The 21,487-nt window shown below is 46.5% G+C and overlaps 1 protein-coding gene across 1 annotated transcript in view; it reads left to right on the top strand.

Moving 5' to 3' along the window:
* The first annotated feature begins 998 nt into the window (after positions 1 to 998).
* The window catches only part of LOC124804955 (vascular endothelial growth factor D-like), a 93,519-nt gene continuing 73,030 nt past the window's right edge, over positions 999 to 21,487 (top strand). The window contains exon 1 of the mRNA XM_047265342.1: positions 999 to 1,197. Coding sequence (XP_047121298.1) covers positions 1,015 to 1,197 — 183 coding nt within the window. The 5' untranslated portion in view covers positions 999 to 1,014. The remainder of the gene's footprint in view (positions 1,198 to 21,487) is intronic.

Below are 21,487 nucleotides of genomic sequence, written 5' to 3'. Positions count from 1 at the left end.
ATGCTGGTACAACATATTTTAGTGTTTCTTAGTAGGGTAAGATAATCGTAACTGGCGATGATGATGATGTTTAGTTTGTGGAGCGCTCAACTGTGCGGTCATCATCACCTGTACAAAGTCCCAACTTTTACACTACCCAATTTTTTTTACACAGTCCAACCTAGCCACTGTCACGAATGATGAGGGTGATGAAATGATGAGGACAACACAAACAACCAATCCCCAGACAGAGAAAATCTCCAACTCTGCCGGGAATCGAACCCAGAACCCCGTGATCCAGAGGCAGCAACGCTAGCCACTAGACCAAGATGCGGATGTATAGCTGGTGAGGTAGTCCTCATGGGAGAGAAAGCTCTGAGCGGTTGGTCCAATAATTATTGCTTGAGTTTTGCAAGGGTTTCGGTTGAGAAGTCACTGCTTACACGAGCAGGTAAATAGTTTAAGATATATCTGGAGGAATCAATGGGATTACTGGAGTGTAGAGTAGAAGGTTAGGAAAGCGGTGTCGTCAGCTTATTGATGGAGGTGAACAGGTTGTGTTTGTAGCATATCGGCAGTGTAGAGAATATAAGGAAGGGGAGAGAGGAAAATCCCTTTGGGTACGCCTGCAGTAGGGTGGAAGGTGTGGGAATTGGTACTGTTAATGTTGACAAACTCATGACCTCCATTATCTAATTACCTCATATATGCACATATCAAAAAGAGTAGGTGATATGACACAATTCTGACGTACTCCTCGGCTGACATTCTGGTCATCCTAATACAGCTCTGCGTGTCTCACAATTCCCGAGAAATCCGCGGGGACGACGTCTCCTGCGTCTCGACGACTTCCGTCCACTGGAGTCGAGAGCGGAGCCCGTCAATCTTTTCGGGGAAGCCCGAAGATACTGGACGTGACGCAAACTGCGAGTCCCTTCACGCCAGGTGGCAGCAGCTTCGCCTCGAGCCGTTCTACTTGTCTGCCGGTGCGCCGCGGCAGGTGTTCAGTAGCTCTACGACAGTCGGCCGGTGAGGATGGTGTCAGCTGCGCGCAGGGGAGCGTTCTGCGCGGCGACTGCGCTGCTACTGCTGCTGCAGGTGGTGGGCGCGGCAGAGTACGCCAGGCAGGGCTACAGCAGGCGACGGGGCATCAAGATACCGCGCATCACCACCACGTCGACGACGAGCACCCAGGCTCCAGAACACCCGCCAATGCAGGTATGCGAGTGCTAAGACCCGCGCCTATCGGTATATTTTCTGCTCCGTTTCCACTCGATTGCTGCAGTCGAACGCAGCGCTTTGACAGCTGTGGCTACGATCGTGGTAGGCGTTCACGCTTCTCAGCTACGTCCTTCACGCTGACACCCGCACCTGTTTACATTACCGTGAGTCTTGATGGTGGCCGGCCGCAACGGAGAGCTTCGCTGCGGTTTCTGGTTCCTACATGATTATATAGAGTTCAAGCAATGTTAAAAAATATATCGGCTCAACCACTTGTTGAGCCGATATATTTTTTAACATTGTCATTCACAAGCACGACCACTCATCCAGTATGGATAAAATCAAAGAGTTCAAGCAGTTTGCCCCGCTCCTCCCCCCCCCCCCCCCTCCGCCGTCTCTCTCTCTCTCTCTCTCTCTCATTGTTGTTGTTGTGGTCTTCATTCCTGAGACTGGTTTGGTGCAGCTCTCCATGCTACTCTATCCTGTGCAAGCTACTTCACCTCCCAGTACTTACTGCAACCTACATCCTTCTGAATCTGATTAGTGTATTCATCTCTTGGTCTCCCTCTACGATTTTTACCCTCCACGCTGCCCTCCAATGCTAAATTTGTGATCCCTTGATGCCTCAAAACATGTCCTACCAACCGATCCCTTCTTCTAGTCAAGTTGTGCCACAAGCTTCTCTTCTCCCCAATCCTATTCAATACCTCCTCATTAGTTACGTGATCTACCCACCGTATCTTCAGCATTCTTCTGTGGTGGTGGTGGTTAGTGTTTAACGTCCCGTCGACAACGAGGTCATTAGAGACGGCATTCTTCTGTAGCACCACATTTCGAAAGCTTCTATTCTCTTCTTGTCCAAACTAGTTATCGTCAATGTTTCACTTCCATACATGGCCACACTCCATACAAAGACTTTCAGAAAGGACTTCCTGACACTTCAATCTATACTCGATGTTAACAAATTTCTCTTCTTCAGAAACGATTTCCTTGCCATTGCTCTCTCTCATATACATATCTATTTCTCTGTGAAATCTTAGTTGTGGCGCCGGCCGCGGTGGTCTAGCGGTTCTAGGCGCTCAGTCCAGAACCGCGGGACTGCTACGGTCGCAGGTTCGAATCCTGCCTCGGGCATGGATGTGTGTGATGTCCTTAGGTTAGTTAGGTTTAAGTAGTTCTAAGTTCTAGGGGACTGATGACCACAGATGTTAAGTTTTTTTTTTTTTTTTTTTTTTTTTTTAGTTGTGGCGACGGATAGGTTTGTAGCGTTAACTCAATGTCTAGGATAGGATTAAAGGTGATAATTCTGTTGCGAGTTGGCGGGGCCGACGAATGTGGCTCCGAAGTAAAGGCTGTGCTAACAGATTGATCTATAGCGTAACATGTCAAAGTAAGCTCCATATGAAACTTAGTCTGACATTTATCGACGGGTATTTAAAATCCATGTATGCAATTTCTAAACAAGAACAAAACAAAAAAAAAATATGCACTTATTACGATACGCGTTTCATTTCACTGATTTAAAACGCCGACAGTGGTAGCATTTTTGTTATATTTCCACTTCGTCTGTTCGCACACTTTCGAGGTACTGTCACGGTTGTTTTTGATTTAATGTTACATTGGTTGCCACCACTACAAATTTCGTGAAACACGACAAAATGTGGTACCAATAGTGTTTGTTTACGTTCTCGTGGTTAAAATTACGTCTGTATGTTGTGTATGTGTAGTGTTGCCAACTGAAGGCTAGTTTTCGGATACTATGGCCACACAAATGAAGAAATCACTTTGGCATATTTACCTAACCTGTCGCTTTAAAAGCTAAAACTGCACCGCACATTTAGAAAAGCTCTATTACGAACACAAATCTGCGTCGAGTATTTTTGTGCGTTTTATGTAGATGCACCGTATGGAAACGCTGCATAGCTCTAACCACCATAATTTGTTTCCAATGTGTATGTTGAATTTGCCGGGAGAAAGTAGTGACAGCTAAGGCACATCCGTTTCGCGAATCAGTTTCATGAGCCATCCTTGCATAAACGGACAGATTGATGAGATATCTTTTTTTATTTCCTACTCGGGGGTTAAAGGCTTAGTCGGAAAGTCATGATATGTCAGTGAGTGAAACAGTTCTTGTTCCGCATTAACTTCAGTGAGACGAAAATACAAAGAACACACTAAACTTCGTCAATAACGGCAAGTGAACTACAATTGCTAGCTATGAAAGTGAAAACATCTGCTACTAAATACATTGTATGTGTAACATTTTTTTTAATAGGAAACTACATGCCAGGGCGAACTAGAGCCCAAAATAGCTGCCTATTCGCGAGTCTTCTGCAAACTCACTACGGTCCGGAAAATCTAGGTTTTGATTTGGCACTGTTTTGGCGTATCGAATGTAGTAAGCGCATCGTAGGAGTAAAAGAAAAACGTCATTATTTTCAAAACTGGTCAAGAGACACAAAGAAACAGAAGTGTGCTACAAAACATCACTTAATTTGAATGAATGCGTGTTTCGGTAAATAACTTAGAAAAATTCACTATCCCAACGTCGTATTAAATGTGTTAAAAATTTAAATATAAGTTACAGCCAAAAATAGGTACAAAAGATACTTTTCGCACAGCAGGGGTAGTGTTGTGCTGCACGGTACCGGCTCTGCAAGGTACGTTGGCTTCTGGCCTCCCCCCCAACCCCTCGCCACCCCTTCCCTCTGACCCACAAAAAAAGATCAGTTTTAGCAGTACACACGTACTGCGGAAAACGAAGCTCTAAACTGTAATATTATACTGATCAGATAAAAGTAACAGTTCTAATACATAAGTTAATTCAGTGATAAGAAGTAAGATGTAATTATAAAAAAGAACAGCATAGAAACACCACGAGAAACAATAATACAAAAAATTAATTGTGGCTGGTACCGTGGTAATTTTCTCGACAATTTTATTTTTGTGTCTGTGCCACTAATGTAAGTTCGGTCACGAAATATGAGGTTTTAAGCTTTTAGTATGACAAGTGTAAGATAGTTTTTGAGTTCGAAGGAAAATGTGTTAAACCTCAAGTGGTTTTTAACAACTGACATACGAGAGGCAGACACTCTGGCAGCTCATCTACAAGTACCAGGGGATAAACAGCCTACAACGTAACTTTACAAGGCAATTTTTAATAATTTCTCGAATTTCTGCCCAAATTTCGACGTCCTACGCAACTATCTAGCGCTGCGAACTACATATAACGCATTCGTGTGGAATTAGTGCTGGAGTTCGATGTGTTGAATTTACAGTCTCAATTTTTTGTGTTTCACAGGATTATTTTTGATTATGTTGAGTTTATTTGCAACATCCCTCACCGACGAACCAGAACCAATATTAACAGGATAGGACTGTCTCGAAATAAAATTGTAGGAGTCTAACTAGTTCGGATTAGCAAACAGTTTGTTGCTGTTACAGTTTTATCTCTGTCGGCAAAGTCTTTATTTACAATTTCACGTTTGGCAGTGATGCGTAAAGGGTCTGCTCTGTTCAAGGAATTATCCCATTTATAACAAGGAGTAAACTGAAATCATGATAGAGGTTCGAATATTGTCCACTGCCGACCAGGCTGTTATTACCACTGTAGCGCCTCGTGGATCTTCCTCGCACGAAATATTTGTGACAATTCTACGTAAACATTCTGTGTGCATGTCTGTGCGCGTGTGTGTATTGCCACGCACGCTGAAGTTCTGTGTCCGACTGTGAAGTGTTTTCATCAGAACGGTACAAAATTTTCTGATTTTATTCTGTATTATATTTTTTTTTTATTTTGCTGCGGTTAGGCGTCCCTTCTGCGTAGAAATGCCAGTGGTGCCCGCCAGACTACACCGGCAAAGCTGCAGTAGCCATAAACAAGTTCGGATTAAAAGAGTTGCGTGCTACCAGCACTGGGTTACGTATTTCGAAGCCGCAGGATCCGGTCTTCGTCGGGACTTCCTTCCGCTGTTTGTCATAAATCGATACAGAGCCAAATACGTCGTCCAGAACAGTAAAAATACAAGACTGTTCCACCAGGTATTTGAAAGAAACTTAATCTTTGAAAATTCCAGCCAAACATATAGATTCCTATAGTCTTCATATTTGGCTATCTTTGTGTGTAGTGTAGGATGGATAAACAATGTGCACTTAGGTTTCCACAAAGGTCTGATCCGACTATTTGCTCCAGGGCAGCGTTTCTCAACTTTTTTTTTCAGTGAGGTATACCAAAGTAAGTTTCAAACTTCCGCGACCCCTACATGTGATTTTTTTCCGCGATTCAAAAAACCAAACACACACAATACATTTTTTAGTGGCGAACTACTATGAGCTACAAATTTGGCAACTTTATTACTCCAAGAAATGATTTGGCCATAAATTTGTTCTGTTCTAGATCTTTTATCTGCGGTAGATTAGAAGACAAAAAAATCTAGCGTCACACCTGACTCGTGTTCGCGAGACGGTGGTTGAGAAACGCAGTAGGATTCTTTCACTTCCTTCATCGACTTGCCTAAGAGATCTATATGACAATAACTTGTTCTGTAGATTATTTTGATTACATAAACTCTCTATCATACTCAATGGAGTCTTGATATCAACTGCACATACACCCTTACCAAACCCCAAAATATCCCGCGTTCGAACATATGCTAGTGAAAACAGGAGATGCGATTAGAAATGAGTGCTTATTCTCCACGCGAATTCATCTGTCAAATATCTAATCGGAAGCATCTGACTCCCTTTCCACAAATTCAAAGCATGGTTAGTCTGCAGAAATCTAGTATAGCGTTGTGTAAATTTTTGACGATATGCTTCCTTCCAGATTTGGTCACTATGTTTTGGAGCTGCCGTGGTTTCTTTACTGTTAAACATCACAAAGTGTTCATGTCGCAGTAATTTTGTACATACGAAGTATTGCTTTGACCCAACAAAATAGCTGAGAAATCAGTTTAATTCGGACAGTGTGTATTTAAGTTTTTAATTGCAATGAAAATATGTCAACGATGCAGGAACATCGAATGTCATACGCTTCAGAATTTTATAAGTGAAAGATCAGAACAATAAAACGTCGAACTATCAAATGCCAAAACGAAAATAACAATAACCACAATAATAATCATATTGCTTAAACGAATTTGGAAAATCTCAGTTCAGGATAGCGGGATTAAGGAATAAATCCTTAATTTTCTTCACATTTTCTCTTACCTTCCATTTTACATTCAACGTAACACAATCAAACAGACCTAAGGTGCCTGCATCGTTTGTATTCTAAAACGCAAACAGGCGTAAATGTTCACTGCTCCATGAGAATTTTGTTCATATTTGATCAAACTCTATCAAATTTACGTTTTCAACAGGTTCGTTGGCCTGGGTGAATGTGGTTTCCTTATTCTGTAGCAGTGAACTCCTTAATCGACGTCACATTCTCCCATTGAAGCAGCGATGTACTTCAACACAGTTTCTGTTTTATGTCCGCGGAAGTGAAAGGGGGAGGTGAAAGTTAATGTTAGCATGGGTAGCCGTTATACAATAACCTTGAAACGTGGCCTCGGAAGACACGATTATCCGCTTCGGTTGCAACATCGAGGCCTTGATTAAAATGTCTACCAGCTTAGAAGCATGCGTGCAATGATCGGGACTTGCCAGTTACACTGCACTCCTGAAATCTGGTCGTCAGCTGTTTGTACCTCCTATCTTCAGTCGATATTTGCTGTGTTTAAGTCGTTCCTTTGAACTGGAACGAGATAGGCGAAGCAGCAGCGGTTTGTTGGCCCCCAGTTTTCAACTAGCGCTTGAGTGACAACGGTTCGTCGGAAAAAAACCTAAATAGTGAAATCTGTAGATAATTTTACATACTTCCATTATGAACAGGGTGTCATTTACGAAAAGATGATAGTTTTAGAGTTATGGAAAAAAAACGCCAATAAATATTTTCACATTCGCATTTTTCAAGGTAGCGTCACGAAATTTTGTTAACAAACCACAGATTCGGATTCAGCACCGCAAAACGATATAGAATGGAAGAAATCAAAAGTACCCCACAATTTTCCGGCTAGGGGACTTGCTGATCACATATTGATTGTATTAGTGCGGACGGTTATTATATTTCAAAGATGATTCGACGAGAATTCAATGTAAGCGGTCTTTTATTTTGGTCACACTTGTCGAACCGAAAGAAGCAAGGGAAGCTGACCTTACTCCCATAACGAAATCGTTTAACAAGTAGTACAAGCTCGGATTTAGACAAGCGTGGGATAGGAAAATCTGCTACTGTCATCTCAAGCTCAACAGAGACAACAGAAGGAATCGCCCGCGGCATTGCCGAGAGAGTCGTGCGGAAGAAGCGATTTAAGAAAACCACGAAATGAAGGTAACCATCCGTTCTCCTCACCTTTTACGGAGATATTAAAGCCTAAATTCAAAGCTGTTGCGAAGATTTCTTCTCGTGCCGCTAAGAGACCGACGTCGGGATCTGCTTTCAGATCATCAGCGTTGCAGCCAGGGGCGTTGGAAGCAGACAATGAGCGTAGCCGGGGTAAACATGAATACAAGTTTTCCCCAGGACAGCAGGTATTTGGCCCTCGGCCGCAGCTGCTAATCTCAACTGCTGTTGACCGACCCTTTCAACAAAAGATGCAGAACACCATGAGCCGGACCCTTTTCAAATCTGCATTACTGACCGTTGATGCCGGGAGCGAACATAGTATCCCTGTGAGAACATCCTGGTTTTCCTACAGCATCAGAGGATGGATTCATAAACAGTACGTTGTCGCTTCTTTTCCTCTGTCCTTAAGATACCGACGTTCACGAGATGTTAAATTCTAGTCTTCCTCATGTTTCCGTTTAACATCATCATAAGAGATTTTCTGGATGTCTTGTCGAAAAGTTCACGTGATACATTAGTTGAAATTATGTCTTATTTAGCTCTTATTCTGCAGCATCGCCTCCAAATGTAGTCCCCACGGGAGTTGAATACACCGTTCTCAACTTTTCTGTCACTTTTGAAATGCACCACGGAAGTCTTTTTTTTTTTTTTTTTTTTTTTTTTTTTTTTATTAGGCTGCTTAATACCCTCTGCAATTCCGCTTAAATCTCTTCCACCGGTAAATCGTCACCTCTTTTACCCGATGTTCATCCTGTGGAAGGGGAAGGAAGTCACACACAGCTAAGTCTGGCGAGTTCAGCGAGTGTATAATACTGCAAACGTTCTAAAACATCACGATATACCAGTTGCATGTGAAATGTACGGTGAATGGTTCAAATGGCTCTGAGCACTATGGGACTTAACAGCTGTGGTCATCAGTCCCCTAGGACTTAGAACTACTTAAACCTAACTAACCTAAGGACATCACACACATCCATGCCCGAGGCAGGATTCGAACCTGCGACCGTAGCAGTCGCGCGGTTCCGGACTGCGCGCCTAGAACCGCGAGACCATCGCGGCCGGCTGCGGTGAATGGTCTCTGACAATAAAGGAAAGAAGAGTTACAGACAAAATACCTTCACTGGCCTTCAAAGGAATCACTCCTAGCTACAACAGACTTTTAACATAGGTCGTAAAGCTGTTTGACACGTTTAGCAAACCTACTTGCGGAATCGCTCGAGGTGCTGTGGTCACGGAACTTTCCAGACGCAGCTCGTATATACATATTACGGGAGAGAGGGAGAGGAGGCGGCGGCGGCTTAACGCTACTCTTGTCTCCGGTTCAAGTTGAAGGAATCTTTCATTGTAGCTATTGCTGCGTGTGTCTCAGTAATAGTGCTAGACCACATCTTCAAAGGTCTTGGTTGGATCCCCAGTTAGACCTAGGGTTTTAGTGTCATTTATTACTTTTTTCCTCTAGCAATGTTTGTTGACGTGAAAAATGCCGGAGTTGCACCATGGTTCGGATTCCACATTAAACTGCAAGTCCAACTATAACTGACCATTATGTCTAGTAAAGCATTACGATGTTTAAACCAACTTTCGGGCTGATGCCAACATTTCCTTCAGCCATATTTGCAGTAGCAACCTTTGAAAGTAGTAAGTTTGAATCGCTTCGAAGCAGTCGTTTTAATTTCCCTATAGACTGCTGATGACCTTGAAGCAGTCGTATCACATTTCCCCGCAGTCCTTCTCATGTTAAATACTTCTCACAGGATACATTCATAAGTTCTAACATAAAACGTTGTTACCAAAAGCTTGCTTCAACATTTGTGCGTTTCTGCAGCGGTTTTCGCAAGTTTAAAACAAATTTGTACACACATGCTGCTTTCTCAGGTCATCCATTGCCAAACCGCAAACTCGTAGACACGCAATAGAAGTAAGCCCACCATCTAAGGTAACCACTCGACTCGCACCCGCTTGGCCACAGATGCAAGGTGGTCATATCGGTATTTCGGTGCACTAGTAACCATTTGCGAGCGAAAGTCAAACTTGGGAAACTTTGGGTAACACACAGAATGTAGAAATAAGACTTCGGCAGTGTGTTCAGCCTGCATTGTTATAATCTGTCTTGTAGTGACAGGTGTTCTCTTGAAAGCGAAAGCTAGTTCATCACTTTGTCATAACTGGATCTGTGTGTTTCGCCATTTCGTAACAGGAAAAATGATTGATGAAAGCTGCAGATGATGATTTAAAGCAATATGGCCTCCCGCACTGCCAAACTGACCTTAAAATCTGTTCTAACAATTTTGAGTTCCAACTTAAGCGCCATCGAGATTAAGAAGCAAAGGGTTGTTTAATTAAAGTTTCGCTACTTGACAGGCACCCCATGAAAAACGAGTCATCGTAGGACAATGAAACTTTGTGGAGGGATTGTCATCATTCGCGGAAGGGAACTAACGAATAAACCATTGAAAGGAACACATTCTAATTTCCACATTAGAGATTGACATTTGTTAATTGCGTGCCATGCTTACGTTCCACGTTGCAAATGTTGCTCCGTGTAACAGCCATCTGCATACACAACAGCCTAGAACCAAACTAGAGATACAATTTTACAGTCTTACGCAGCACTTTTCGAACGGTGGGCTATGGAATAGTCATGCCATGACAGTTCGTGCACTCCTTTAAGATCACACATTGCGTCCAGCATTCTCAGCCATGGCAACAGTAACTTCAACAGTTTGTGGTGCAATTGGCCGTCGGCCTCTCCCAGGAGCTATTCCCAAATCGCCAGTTACTTCGAACTTCCGAGGTATGTTCTTCAAACACAATGCGTAAAGAGGACCTGTCTGTATTCCTTTAATGGGTCAATGCTCGCAAAGAGTAGCACCATTATTGTTGATATATTGATAATACAGCTTTACGAGTTAAACCCTGCTCACCTTGTCTAGACACACGTTAACTGTCTTCAACTGTAATGCACACCGATGCTTGTATCGAAGCCCTACGTCGCCATAACAGTACCGGCGCATATCAGCAAGTCATAATACCGACGCTACTAACAAATTTTGCATCGCACAGTCTGAACACCATTCCTATAAAATTTGATACCCATTGAGTAAATAATAGAGGTGGAGTAGTATATATATATAACGAAAATGGTACCGATTACAGCGCGTGAGAAAACAGGATAAGAGAGTCTAACAAAGTTCGCGTTTGACACAGGTCAGACTCACAACGTAAATATCCATATCGGACTCTCGGTAAGGAATATGCCTTTTTTTTAGTCATCAGTCTTCTGATTGATTCCTCTCCAGTGTCAGCCTCTACATCTGAGTAACACTTGCAACCTACGTCCTCAATTACTTGCCGGAAGTATTCCAATATCTGTCTTCCCCTACAGTTCTTACCCTCTACAGCTCCATCTAGTACCATGGGAGTTATTTCTTGATGTCTTAACAGATGTCATACCACCCTGTCCCTGTGCCCTCGCAGGTACTAATGCACATTTTGCACCTGTTATTCAAGCTGGCTACAAAACTATTAAAGACTCCATGGGAGATGTTGTCCTGCTTCTCTCCCAAGGCTGGTTTCAATTCTTGCACGGCTCGGGGAGGTGGTAGTCGTTGAGAAGCACGTCTGTCAAGGGCATTCCAGGCATGCGCTGTAGTGTGTAGGATTTATGTCCGGGAGGTACGCAGATCATTCCATAGTTCAATGTCTTCACTTTCCAGCGAGTCACACCCCTCAGTGGTCCCCTGTAGGCGGGCGTTGTCGCCCATAATCGAAAAGTCGGGACCTACCGCACTCATAAACAGACGGATATGACCCAGAATAATCTCCATGCAATACCGCTGTGCTGTAACGGTACCTCGCGCAAAGATACGCGGCGGCCATTATGCATAATGCCTGCGCACACCATAAAGCTTCGCCATATGGATGGCGTTCATAAACATTCTGTGGAGTGTAACGTGTTTTCTCTTCTCTCCACACCAACTGGTGGTGAAAATCACTTATCTTAGCGAAAATCACTCTGGGCCATTACTGCTGACTCCAACCAACATTCTCCCTACTCTCTTCCACAACGATTGTGTGGTTGTGAGACGCATTTAACAGGCTTCCGACCATACTAACCAGCCTGATTCAATCGCGCGTAATACACTACTGGCCATTAAAATTGCTACACCACGAAGATGGCGTGCGACAGAGGCGAAATTTAACAGACAGGAAGAAGACGCTTTGATATGCAAATGATTAGCTTTTTAGAGCATTCACACATGGTTGGCGCCGGTGGCGACACCTACAACGTGCTGACGTGAGAAAAGTTTCCAACCGATTTCTCATACACAAACAGCAGTTGCCTGGTGAAACGTTGTTGTGCCGCCTTGTGTAAGGAGGAGAAATGCGTACCATCACGTTTCAGACTTTGATAAAGGTCGGTTTGTAGCCTATCGCGATTGCGGTTTATTGTATCGCGACATTGCTGCTCGCGTTGGTCGAGATCCAATGACTGTTACCAGAATATGGAATCGGTGGGTTCAGGACGGAACGCTGTGCTGGATCCCAATGGCCTCGTATCACTAGCAGTCTAGATGACAGGCATCCTATCCGCATGGCTGTAACGGATCGTGCAGCCACGTCTCGATCCCTGAGACAACAGATGGGGACGTTTGCAAACAACAACCATCTGCACGAACAGTTCGACGACGTTTGCAGCAGCATGGACTATCAGCTCGGAGACCATGCCTGTGGTTACCCTTGACGCTGTATCACAGATAGGAGCGCCTGCGATGGTGTACTCAACGACGAACCTGGGTGCACGAATGGCAAAACGTCATTCTTTCGGATGAATCCAGGTTCTGTTTACAGCATATGATGGTCGCATCCGTGTTTCCTCCCTGCGGGTCCGGGGATTAGAATAGGCCCGAGGTATTCCTGCCTGTCGTAAGAGGCGACTAAAAGGAGTCCCACCCCCTCAAGGGGGTCGTTAGCGCCTGCGTCCGGAGACGGACGGTTCCACGACCTCTATTTGCGGTCATTTTGCTTTTTCACTTCTCGTTTCTTCCTTCCTTTGGTTGGTTCCTTTCTTTGCTCTTCTCCATCTCACTGTCTTCCTTACTCTTTCCCTTGTCTTCTTCTCCTTGCCTTCTCATTGCCTTCTTCTCCTTGCCTTCTCATTGCCTTCTTCTCCTTGCCTTCTCATTGCCTTCTTCTCCTTGCCTTCTCATTGCCTTCTTCTCCTTGCCTTCTCCTCCTTGCCTTCTCTGGTCTCCGCCTCGGCGTTTGAGACAGTCTGTCCTCTCTCTCCCTTTCTCTCTTCTTTTTCCTCTTGTTCCTTCCTCCCTGTGCGTGCCTGAAGGCCGACCCACGCGTTCGCACGCGTAGCCGGTGACGGGGTAACGCGTAATTCCCCGCCCTGGGTAGACATGTAAGGCACGCACATACCCCCTGGTAAAGGCCAGGCCCAGGGAGGGGTGATTGCCTGAGCTGATACCTTCTGACCATGCCGATTGGTCCCTCCGTCTGTTTCTCGGGAGGTGTGACCTGAGGTGTAAACATTCACCTAAGGCGGGAGTGCCCTCTGAGAGGGTCCCCACAAGGAAGGAGTGCGCCATCGGAGACGCTGGCAATCATGGGGGATTCCTCCGCAATGGATTTCACTCCATCTGTCTCGACTTCTGCCCAAAAACGGAAACGTGACCAGCCACCAGTGACTAATGTACTACCGCCTGCCCCACAGTTCCTCGTCGTTTCTCGATCTGAGGACGGAAAGGATTTTTCCTCTGTCAACCCTTTCGTTATCCCGAAGGGCGTAGATGCCATAGCCGGATCTGTCAAATCTTGTACCAGGTTGCGTAACGGTACCTTATTACTAGAAACTGAGAGCGCCTTTCAGGCACAGAAACTGCTTCGGGCCACACTCCTGTACACGTTCCCTGTGTGGGTGGAGGCTCACCGAACTTTGAATTCGTCTCGTGGTGTGGTCTATACTAGCTCCCTCGACGGATTGACTAACGAGGAGATTCAATCTTTCCTCGCTGAGCAGGGCGTGACGGCTGTCCATAGGGTCAGAAAAAGGTCAACAATGACCTTGTACCGACCCGGACACTTTTCTTGACCTTCGATAGTGTTAAGCTGCCATCGCGCATCAAGGCGGGCTACGAGGTTATTTCTGTTTGCCCCTATGTCCCGACACCTACGCGCTGCTACCAGTGTCAGCGTTTCAATCACACTCGACAGTCTTGTTCCAATGCGGCTAAATGTGTCACTTGTGGCACAGATGCCCATGAGGGTGACTGTCCACCTCCGTCTCCTCGTTGTGTGAACTGTCAGGGTGACCATGCCGCATCCTCCCGCGACTGTGTCCTGTCTATAAGGAAGAACGCTCTATCCAAGAAATTCGGGTCAAAGAGAAAGTGTCCACCTCGGCTGCTCGCAAGCTATTGGCTAGTAGGAAGCCCACGCTGCTCCCAGCGGGGAAATACAGTACTGTCCTCGCCTCTCCTCGGACTACCAGGGAGGTGGCAACCCAAACATGCGATCTGACCTTCAGCACCACGGTCGTCCGTTCGGCCAGTGCTAAGATCGCGCGGTCGACGTCTCCTCTTCCACCCATCACCCCACAGACACCAGCCCCTTCATCAGCTTCTGCTAAGACGAAGACCCCGAAGTCAGATGCACGGGCCTTCAAGAAGGAACCGTCCCGTGCAGACTTCCTACGTACCTCGACCTCCCAGCCTTCGACCGGTACTTCCACCAAACGTCCTTCCAAGAAGGCTCATAGGAAGCACAGTTCTCCTTCTCCGCCACGGCGCATTTCTTCTCCTGCGCCACCCAGCGGTTGCCGCCCCAGGCCGTCATCCGTTTCGCCTGGCCGCACCGCTGGTAGCCGAACATCTGGCCGTTCACCGGCCGAGGAAGCTCCCCCTCCCGGCCATCTTCCCAAGATGGCCGATGAACCTATAGACCCAATGGACGATGACTGTCCGCCTACTGATAGCGGCGGCAGTGCTCGCTCAAAGCCAGGCCCTCAGCGGCCTTCGAGGTGACCCCTTCTTTCATCTTCCTTTTCTTCTTATGATGGCACTTATTCACTGGAATATTCGCAGCCTTCGCTCCAACCGAGAGGACTTGAAGTTGCTGCTCTGCTTGCACCGTCCGCTCGTCCTGGCCCTCCAGGAAACGAAGCTACGCCCATGCGATCAAATTGCCTTGGCACACTACACCTCTGTGCGTTTTGACCTACCCCCTGTGGTAGGTATCCCGGCTCATGGAGGGGTTATGTTGCTGGTCCGGGATGAAATTTACTACGATCCCATCACGTTGCACACCGGCCTGCAGGCAGTTGCCATCCGCATTACTCTCCCCACTTTTCCATTTTCCATTTGTACCGTTTACACTCCATCGTCATCTGCCGTTACCAGGGCAGACATGATGCAACTTATTGCTCAGCTACCTGCACCATTTTTGTTAACTGGAGACTTCAATGCCCACCATCCCCTTTGGGGCTCTCCAGCATCCTGCCCGAGGGGCTCCCTGTTAGCAGATCTTTTCAACCAGCTCAATCTTGTCTGCCTCAATACTGGCGCCCCTACTTTTCTTTCGGACACATCTCACGCCTATTCCCATTTAGACCTCTCTATATGTACTCCCCAACTTGCACGCCGGTTTGAGTGGTATGCACTTTCTGATACATATTCGAGCGACCACTTCCCGTGTGTTATCCATCTCCTGCAGCATACCCCCTCTCCGTGCTCATCTAGTTGGACCATCTCCAAAGCAGACTGGGGGCTCTTCTCTTCCAGGGCGACCTTTCAGGATCAAACCTTCACAAGCTGCGATCGTCAGGTCGCACACCTCACGGAAGTCATTCTCGCTGCTGCTGAATATTCCATCCCTCACCCTACTTCTTCTCCACGTCGCGTACCGGTCCCCTGGTGGACCGCAGCATGTAGAGACGCTTTACGTGCTCGTCGACGTGCTTTACGCACCCTTAAACGCCACCCTACAGTGGCAAATTGTATCAATTATAAACGATTACGTGCACAGTGTCGTCGTATTATTAAAGAAAGCAAGAAAGCCAGCTGGGCTGCTTTCACAAGCACCTTCAACAGTTTTACTCCTTCTTCTGTTGTCTGGGGTAGCCTGCGCCGGCTATCTGGCACTAAGGTCCACTCACCAGTTTCTGGCTTGACGGTCGCGAATGACATCCTTGTGGCCCCTGAGGATGTCTCCAATGCCTTCGGCCGCTTTTTCGCAGAGGTTTCGAGCTCCGCTCATTACCACCCTGCCTTCCTCCCCCGCAAACAGGCAGAGGAGGCTAGGCCACCTAACTTCCTCTCCTCGAATCGTGAAAGTTATAATGCCCCATTCACCATGCGGGAACTCGAATACGCACTTGGCCGATCACGGTCCTCCGCTCCAGGGCCTGATTCTATTCATATTCAGATGCTGAAGAACCTTTCTCCTGCGGGTAAAGGTTTTCTTCTTCGTACTTACAATCGCATCTGGATTGAGGGACACGTTCCCGCATGCTGGCGCGAGTCTATTGTTGTCCCGATTCCTAAGCCGGGGAAGGACAAGCACTTGCCTTCCAGTTATCGACCCATCTCGCTTACCAGCTGTGTCTGTAAAGTGATGGAGCGAATGGTTAACTCTCGATTGGTTTGGCTGCTCGAGTCTCGACGCCTACTTACCAATGTACAATGTGGAGTTCGTAGGCGCCGCTCTGCTGTTGACCATCTGGTTACCTTGTCGACCTTCATTATGAACAACTTCTTGCGGAAGCGCCCGACCGCGGCTGTGTTCTTTGATTTGGAGAAGGCTTACGACACCTGTTGGAGGGCGGGCATTCTCCGCACCATGCATACATGGGGCCTTCGCGGTCGCCTCCCTCTTCTTATTCGTTCCTTTTTAATGGATCGACAGTTCAGGGTACGTGTGGGTTCTGTCCTGTCAGACACCTTTCGCCAGGAGAATGGGGTGCCACAGGGTCAGTTCTGAGCGTCGCTCTCTTCGCCATCGCGATCAATCCAATAATGGATTGCCTCCCAGCTGATGTATCAGGCTCCCTTTTCGTGGACGATTTTACCATCTATTGCAGCGCGCAGTGTACAAGTGTCCTGGAGCGCTGTCTTCAGCGTTCTCTTGACCGTCTTTACTCTTGGAGCGTCGCCAATGGCTTCCGTTTTTCTGCCGAGAAGACGGTCTGTATTAACTTCTGGCGCTACAAAGAATTTCTCCCACCGTCCTTACGACTCGGTCCCGTTGCTCTCCCAATCGTGGAGACAACAAAATTTTTAGGTTTTACATTTGACAGGAAACTTAGCTGGTCTCCACATGTGTCATATTTGGCTGCCCGTTGTACCCGTTCTTTAAATGTCCTCCGTGTTCTCAGTGGTATGTCGTGGGGAGCGGATCGAACCGTCCTACTTCGTCTATATCGGTCGATCGTCCGCTCCAAGCTGGATTATGGGAGCTTCGTATACTCCTCTGCACGGCCATCCATCTTACGCCGCCTCAACTCCATACAACATCGGGGTTTACGACTTGAGCGTTTTATACTAGTCCCGTAGAGAGTCTTCATGCTGACGCTGGCGAATTGCCACTCACCTACCGGCGCGATATACTGCTTTGTCGGTATGCCTGTAGGCTACTGTCAATGCCCGACCACCCGTCTTATCGTTCCTTTTTTGACGACTCTCTCGACCGTCAATACGGGTTGTATGTCTCTGCCCTGCTACCCCCTGGAGTTCGCTTTCGTCGCCTCCTTCAACACCTTAATTTTTCACTCCCTGCAACCTTTCGAGTGGGCAAGAGCCACACGCCACCTTGGCTCCAGGCTCAGGTCCGCGTTCACCTTGACCTCAGCTCGCTCCCAAAAGAGGTTACCCCCGGTTCGGTCTACCACTCCCGTTTTGTTGAACTTCGTTCGAAGTTCATCAATATGACCATTTATACAGATGGCTCAAAGACCAATGACGGGGTCGGGTGTTCTTTTATTGTCGGGGCACAAAGTTTCAAATACCGGCTCCACGGCCATTGTTCGGTCTTCACAGCTGCGCTCTTTGCCCTCTACCAGGCTGTTCTTTACGTCTGCCGCCACCGACATTCTGCTTATGTCATCTGCTCCGATTCCCTGAGCGCCATCCAGAGCCTCAGTGATCCGTATCCGGTTCACCCTTTCGCGCACCGGATCCAACGCTCTCTTCAGCAGCTGGTGGACGTCAGTTCTCCGGTTAGCTTTATGTGGGTCCCTGGCCATGTCGGTATCCCTGGGAACGAAGCTGCAGATGCCGCGGCCAAGGCTGCGGTCCTCCAGCCTCGGACAGCTTCTTGTTGTGTCCCTTCGTCGGATTGTAGCGGGGTAATTTGTCGGCGCATTTTATCGCTGTGGCATGCCGATTGGGCTGCACTTACAGACAACAAGCTTCGGGCCTTGAAACCTCTTCCCGCGGCTTGGACGTCCTCCTCCCGCCCTTCTCGGCGGGAGGAGGTCGTTTTGGCCCGGTTACGCATTGGACACTGCCGGTTCAGCCATCGCCATCTGCTGACGGCTGCGCCGGCGCCGTTCTGCCCATGTGGGCAATTGCTGACGGTCCGCCACATTTTAATGTCCTGTCCGGATTTTAACACACTGCGTCTTGATCTTAGCCTGCTATGTACTCTAGATGCCATTTTAGCGGATGACCCACGAGCAGCTGCTCGCGTTCTTCGTTTTATCAATTTGACAAACCTCTCTAAGGACATTTGATGATGCTGTTTTTTAATCCTATGCCTGTCAGTCTGTCTTTTATGGTGTTTTCCCTTTTAGTTGTTGTTTTAAACTTGTGCCTCGCGGTGCATTCTTAACGTAGTCAGGGCGCTAATTACGATTGAAGTTGTGCGCCCTAAAACCACAAAAAAAAGCATCCGTGTTTGGGGACATCGCGGTGAACGCACATTGGAAGCGTGTATTCGTCATCGCCACACTGGCGTATCACCCGGTGTGATGGTATGGGGTTCCATTGGTTACACGTCTCGGTCACCTCTTGTTCGCATTGACGGCACTTTGAACAGTGGACGTTACGTTTCAGATGTGTTACGACCCGTGGCTCTACCCATCATTCGATCCCTGCGAAACCCTACCTTTCAGCAGGATAATGCATGACCGCATGTTGCAGGTCCTGTACGGGCCCTTCTGGATACAGAAAATGTTCGACTACTGCCCTGGACAGCACATTCTCCAGATCTCTCACCAACCGAAAACGTCTTGTCAATTGTGGCCAAGCAACTGGCTCGTCACAATATGCCAGTCACTGTTCTTGATGAACTGTGGTATCGTGCTGAAGCTGCATGGGTAGTTGTACCTGTACACGCCATCCAAGCTCTGTTTGACTCGATGCCTAGGCGTATCGAGGCCGTTATTACGGCCAGAGGTGGTTGCTCTGGGTACTGATTTCTCAGGATCTATCCACCCAAACTGCGTGAAAATGTAACCACACGCCAGTTCTAGTATAATATATTTGTCCAATGAATACTCGTTTATCATCTGCATTTCTTCTGGGTGTAGCAGTTTTAATGGCCAGTAGTGTAGTTGTGGCGGAGACTAGTGTACGGGTAGCGCTTGCAAGGACCGCACCGATCTGCCTAGGAGTGAGATGTCTGTTCGCTTCCGCCACTAGGGCTACGAATCGATTCTGTTGAGGTGTGCTGTTCCGTCTACGGCACCGGCATGCTTTCGCCTAGCATTTGCACCTCCAGCTGCCTTTCTTAATCACGAAATGACACTCTTGGAAAACACATTTCTGCAGCCACAGTAGTGACATTTCGACTGGTTTAGAGTCGTTCAACTAGTCGTCGACGACCGTAATCGTACAAATGGTGTCTTGTAGACGTGTTCCGTACCACACGGAATGTGGCACTGATCAGTTCCGCAACGTCATTCGTCAGACATCGTACTGCACGAACTGTCGAATGCATACAGAGCGTTCGAGCAGAGGCTTCGCTACAGTTAACAGGTCCCGACCTCTACGTTTGCTTTTACTATCACTGATCGCCAGTTCCGTTGCAATTGTCGGTCGTTCTGTAACAACTGGCAATTCTTCCTTAGCAAGTGTAACTTGTTCCTTAGCAATTGTGAAGCAGTGCAATTTTCCTCGTGCATTGGTTCAAGTATATTACATACAGGGTTGTTGAACCGTTGGAAATCGACGCAAAACAAATGTGTAAAATTCGTTTCAGTGAATGCACGCAGTGGGATCACAGGTAATGCAGTTTTGGACGTCTGTCCAAAGAAAGTACTGCCGTAGGGCGCATAACTTGGACTTAAATAACATGAAAATATAAGAATGCTTAGTCTCGCAGAGATAAATATTGATTATATTTTGTCGGGCTTCAGTCACTTAGTGGTTTAAAATCGGCAAGCTTGCGAAGGAGTAATTCTTGGCCATTGTGAAGTGATTTGACCCCACTTGACAATGGCTGAGGAGTACTCTGTCAAAAGCTCGTGGATTTTAAAGCAGCTGTTGCGACTGGAAGCCCGAGAATTTTATCAACAAGTAAAGATTATTAAAGGACACTGTTTGGAGGCGTGATAAAACACTAGTAACGCGAATAACAGCCGGTTACAAGATAAAAAGGGAACAACTATGCACCAGTTTACACGACTGTTCCTGTCAATGAAATAGCCTACCTTCCATATTCCGGCCCTTACGTGGATGGCTTCTTTAACTACTGAACGGTGACACTTTTTTGATCTTGAAAGGAAGACACCAATCACCTTTTTATCTGTCTGTGCCAAAAGACACAGAATTACTGCAGTTCTTACATGAAGTCGTGGAGCTTAGTCACCAGTCTGTGTTTACAGGAATCCCTTAACAACGAAAGATCACAGAATTTGCGAAGGGTTGTTCAGATACGTACTCTTCCTACCGACATCCACATCTGATACTGACATACTGTAGCCAGCCATATGCAAAAAATGTTTCATAATATTTTACTTTGCCTTACAGTGCAACCTGATTGCACTGAGCGAGGTGGCTAGTGGTAATACAATGGACTCATGCTCAGGAGAGTGGAGGCTCAAACCCCCTTCCGAACCATGAGTGATATCTCTAAACCACTTAAGGCGAATTCTGTCATAATTCCTTTCAAAGGGCACGGTCGACTTTCTTCCCCAATCCGAGCTTGTGCTCCGTTTGCATTTACCTCATCGCCGACGGAAAGTTATACCCTAACCTTCCAGTTGACCTCTGATTCTGTCGTTTGGGTAGTCCATAAACGTATGCCTGTGTAACTGCGTGCATGCGTGCCCATCCACTTGTGAAAAATATCAAATTTAGCTCGGTATCGGCATCCCGGAGTGACTTTCAGAAGTAGGTAGACGATCAAAAACCTGGGATAGACACTTCTGAATTACTAGCGTAACACTAAACAGACTAATCTACCGATATACAATAAATTCGTTTAATTTGATTTTTTATTGCCACTCAAAGGTTCTCAAACATTTTGTTAATACCACCCTGTTCACCATGCTATATATTCTTTTCTTCACTGACTGACCGCAGTTTCAGCAAAATTCACTATCAACATATTTTTGTGTTACGCTTAGATATTTTCATGAGGTACGAAAATGTAATTTACTCGGTGTGGTAGTAATATTATTTAGTTAAAACGATGGTCATAATATTAATTTCCTTTCACAGAGGGAGTGCTCTTCACAATGGGGCAAATGCATGCTGATACACACTGACGACCAAGCGTTTAGAAAAAACAGCATTTCTTGTGCGGCTCGGTTGATGCATGAGCCATTTATATTAGCGTCCTTTCAAGGCAACGTTTAGCTCAGTCGGCTCTCTATGTGGAAACTTCTTTTAATTCCATATTTTCCGAAATTTACCTTAATTAGGTTACAAATATGAGTAAACCGGTATAACG

This window comes from Schistocerca piceifrons, chromosome 7 (genome assembly GCF_021461385.2).
Source record: "Schistocerca piceifrons isolate TAMUIC-IGC-003096 chromosome 7, iqSchPice1.1, whole genome shotgun sequence".
In the NCBI taxonomy this organism is placed as follows: Eukaryota; Metazoa; Arthropoda; class Insecta; order Orthoptera; family Acrididae; genus Schistocerca; species Schistocerca piceifrons.
The sequence above is the reverse complement of the archived record's forward strand: the minus strand, read 5'-3'. Positions and strand labels throughout refer to the sequence as shown.